Source organism: Bufo bufo, chromosome 1, assembly GCF_905171765.1.
Source record: "Bufo bufo chromosome 1, aBufBuf1.1, whole genome shotgun sequence".
NCBI lineage: Eukaryota > Metazoa > Chordata > Amphibia > Anura > Bufonidae > Bufo > Bufo bufo.
The window spans coordinates 393,034,673-393,038,797 of NC_053389.1; the positions used below are offsets into that span (position 1 = coordinate 393,034,673).

At 43.9% G+C, this 4,125-nt stretch overlaps 1 protein-coding gene across 1 annotated transcript; it reads right to left on the reverse strand.

The window, feature by feature from the left end:
• Positions 1 to 1,172: 1,172 nt before the first annotated feature.
• SOWAHA (sosondowah ankyrin repeat domain family member A) lies at positions 1,173 to 3,269 on the reverse strand. Its single transcript, XM_040405717.1, has one exon. It carries the CDS (start codon positions 3,106 to 3,108, stop codon positions 1,543 to 1,545), a length of 1,566 nt encoding a protein of 521 aa, XP_040261651.1. The 5' UTR covers positions 3,109 to 3,269; the 3' UTR covers positions 1,173 to 1,542.
• Positions 3,270 to 4,125: the final 856 nt, after the last annotated feature.

Consider the following 4,125-nt stretch of genomic DNA (forward strand, 5'->3'; position numbering starts at 1 on the left):
TCTGGACATGTGCCCTGGATCAACTGCAAATTTAATGACCCAAACTCACAGTATCACATGGATCTAGTAATCTATGATACTGTGAGCTTGGGTCATTAAACCCAAGGATGGAAAGGGACGGGACACGTGCAGAATCTGGAGTCTGGATGTGTACATTCTGCCTTAGTCAGGGACTGCATGGACTGAAGGTGTATTCCAGAAGTGAAATGTTATCCCCACAATTAGATTGGTGGGGGGTCCTACTGCTGGGACACCTGCCGATCACGAGAATGGGGACTTCGTCAAACCCACTTGAAGTCCCCCGAAATTAATGGGCATTCGGGCATGCACACTGTTGCTCTATTCATCTCTACGGGAGTTTCAAAAATAGCCTAGCGCTGTACTTGTCTGTCTCAGGAACTCCTTTAGGCTACTTTAACATTAGCGTTTTTTTTGCGGATCAGTCGTGGATCTGCAAAAATGCTTCCGTTACAATAATACAACCACATGCATCTGTCATGAACGGATCTGGTTGTATTATGTTTTCTATAGCCATGACGGATCCGTCACGGACACCACTGAAAGTCAACGGGGGACAGATCCGTTTTCTATTTTGTCAGAGAAAATGGTTCCGTCCCCATTGACTTACATTGTGGGTCAGGTTGGATCCTTCTTGCTCCGCACCACATTGTGTGATGTCCGTGATGGGGACGCAACCAAACAAAACGGAATGCATTCTGGTGCACTCCGTTTCAGTTCAGTTTTGTCCCCATTGACAATAAATGGGGACAAAACTGAAGCGTTTTCTTCCGCTACTGAGATCCTATGACGGATCTCAATAGCGGAATTGAAAACGCAAATATGAAAGTAGCCTTAGAGATCGGTGGAGAGACAGTGCACATGCTCAACCTGCCACTCCATTTATTTCATAGGGTACGTGGTCTCCTTTCTCATGACTGGTGGGATCCCTACCAGTAGGAACCTCTCTCGATCTAATATTTGCCACCATCCTGTGGATAGGAAAAAACGTCACTACTGGAATATCCCTTTAAGGATGGACCAGATACACACAGGAGAGGGGGGGGGGGGGTCGTAGAAACTGTGGATTTTAGGAAAGCGACTGACTTAATGATTTATAACTACTTTTGTAACTTTGAGACAAACAAAATTCTGGAGACAATAAGGCATGTGAGACCATTTCAGGAAACGTGTATTTTTTCAATGAACTGCCAATAATCATCATCATCATCGATATCAATAGAACACAACAACAACAAAAATCATAAATACCACCAGCACATTTTAAACGGTTACCTGGCTTCTGACCTACGCAGCTACATACCATTAAGTGGCTGACATAAAACAAAAACAAACATACAGGGATATCACAAGAAGAATGTCCTAGTAGTCATAATTATGTTAAACAATGATTGATAGATTATTGTGAAATACATTTTGAAAACTGAACCCACATAGTAAACAACCTCATACCCAAAGCAGAGTTACGATTATGCAGTTAATCCAGCATCAGTGCAAGGTGTTAGCTACTGACTCAATAGTAAGCTAATGGCTAAAAAACTCAGAAACAGGTCTGCGCTTTCCCACAATTTCTTCAGGTTCTTCTGGTTCTTCACAAAGAGAAGAGATGGACGGATAGCTGTCCCTTGCCTTCAGCTTCTTTTTCACCCCAGAGGGTGCAGTAAAGAACTTATTTAATGTTCCTGGCTTTTTCAGTCCTTTTGCCAAGTCATGAAACGCAATGTCATCAGAAAGGACACCAAGGAAGGCACTGGTGGTTCCCAATATGGAGGCAGCAACCTTGGAGTTTCTTTTCATTGGGATAGTATGTTCTACATTTAAAGTAGCTGGATCTTGTAAAATAAACTTGAGCTGTACAGGGGAGCTTTTCTTTAGGTAATGGTATGGCTTTTTCCCACTGTTATCTCGGATGTTGACATTTGCTTTATAATCTCTAGTTAACATAAGTATGACATCTTTACACTCATGTATAGCAGCTATATGCAGTGGTGTATACCCACCAAAAGATCTTGCATTCACATTAATGTTACTGCCATTTTTGCAACGTAGATCAAACAATAATTTCACCATCTCTGTGTTGCCACTCTTGGCTGCCCAGTGCAGTGCAGTAAATCCAGATATAAAGTCTCTCTTACCAGCCAATTCACTATCATTCCTACTAAGTTCAAGGAGTTTATGATTCCATCGTCCATTAGTGGAATTAACTAACCACTCGTGTTCAGATAACTCCAGGTGTACCTCATCTGAATATTTGGTCTCCTCACTTACTTTGATCATTTTAGCTGACCTCTTGATGTGGGGAGACTTGGAGCCTGTATCATCAAGCTGTCTGCTGGTCACCTTGGGGGATTTAGTAAATGAGGACTCCTGAATAGCATTAGGCTGGACAGTTGGTTGGAGTGGATGGTATCCACTCTGGTTCGTTTCTTCAAATGAAGATTGGGCATAACGTAATGGCAGCATGTGTGGCTTCTGAACCTGGTCTTTAGTCTGGGCATCAGACCATGCCTTGGGAAAAGGAACTGGTCCAGCATTGTCCATTCTAGACACAATGTCAAACACAGACTCCCTTTTATCTTCATTCTCTTCTTCTGTAGGCTCCTCATTTAAGTGTCCTACTTGAGACTGGTCAGTTGTTTCAGGGGTGGTTTCAGCAGAGCCTGCATCTTGTGGCTCTGGCAGTCTGGGATCTGGGTCAGATTCATCCTGCAGTGAAGTCCTTGTCTCCTGGGAGCTGGGTGCTATCTCCTCTATGTTGTCACTGCCACCCAAAGGTACAAGCTCTGTTTGTTCTTCTTTGCTGGAGCTGGCTATTTCCCCATGTTCTTCCTCCACTGCTGCACCTGATGTCACCTTCTCTGTCAGTAAATAGGTATACTTCTTCTTCAGTACAACCATCTTTGTGCCCCCCTCATCTTTCACCACTGCTATGTTATTCACAAACCTCTTAAAGAGCTCCCGGTTGTTTGCCTTTTCTTGAGGGTCAGGAGACTCCACCACAGGCTTGAACTTTCGGATCAGTTCTGAGTTCTTCACCTTTCCTCCCTGTTCCAGTAGAAAGTTCAGCACAACTTCTTGTGTTACAGCCATTCTCCTCTTTCACATTCAGGGGGTGGTGGAGGGGATCTTATCTGCTGAGAAGCCCAGATCTGCCTCTGTTACATGTCTTCTCCTTGTGTCTTCTGTACAAGTTACCTGTTGCTTCCGGGGTGAAACTTTGTGATCAGCTCTGCTACGCCCAGCTCTGCCTGATCAGTCAATAAAGAGGGGGAGGAGAGCAGCCTGCAGGCGGAAGCTAGGGGTTGTAGTGCCTGAGCCTGCTATCACCTGGAGCAGCCAACACCTGACAGGTGAGAGCACATCTACTTTCAGTATCTCATTGTGGTCATAAAAGAATAATGATTACCTGTACACAAGCAGCAGGAGAGGTATGAAATAGTCAGATCATTAATTCATCCTGCCAGATTCACTGAGCCAGTTATATGTTTAGAATTGTAGATTGGGATTCAATTCTATGTATCCTTATTTATACTCCTAAAATTGCTACAAGTAGGAAAAATCAAGAGATGTATCAATTAAGAGATTTTTCCCCCCTAACAGTAAATATATAGGATTGTGTGTCCATAGCTGTCATTACAGGTTCATAAGAGACCTTGGCTGGTTCTCCCAGACTCCTGAATGAAATCTTTGCTTAGCTCTGTAGTGATACACCCCCTACTAACATGTAGAAAAGCTGGGTGGTGTCCACTATGGAGGCTGGGATATATAGATAGCTGACAAGATATAGAATGTATTATTAATAGTCTATTGTTTTTTTTTTTTTTTGTAGACTGAGGGCTCATGCACACGAATGTGTGCCGCCCATTCTGTGCACTGGGGACCGCAAATTGTAGTCCCCAATGCATGGGTACCATCCGTGTGGCTGGCGCAGACAGAGGCAGATCCATTCAACTTGAATGGGTCTGTGATCCGTCTGCACCACAAAAAAATAGAACATGTTTTATTATTTTGCGGTGCGGAGGCATGGACCGAAACACCACGGAAGCACTCCGTAGGGGTACCGCGCCTCTGTCCCGAACTGCACCTTCCATATTGCAGACCCATTCA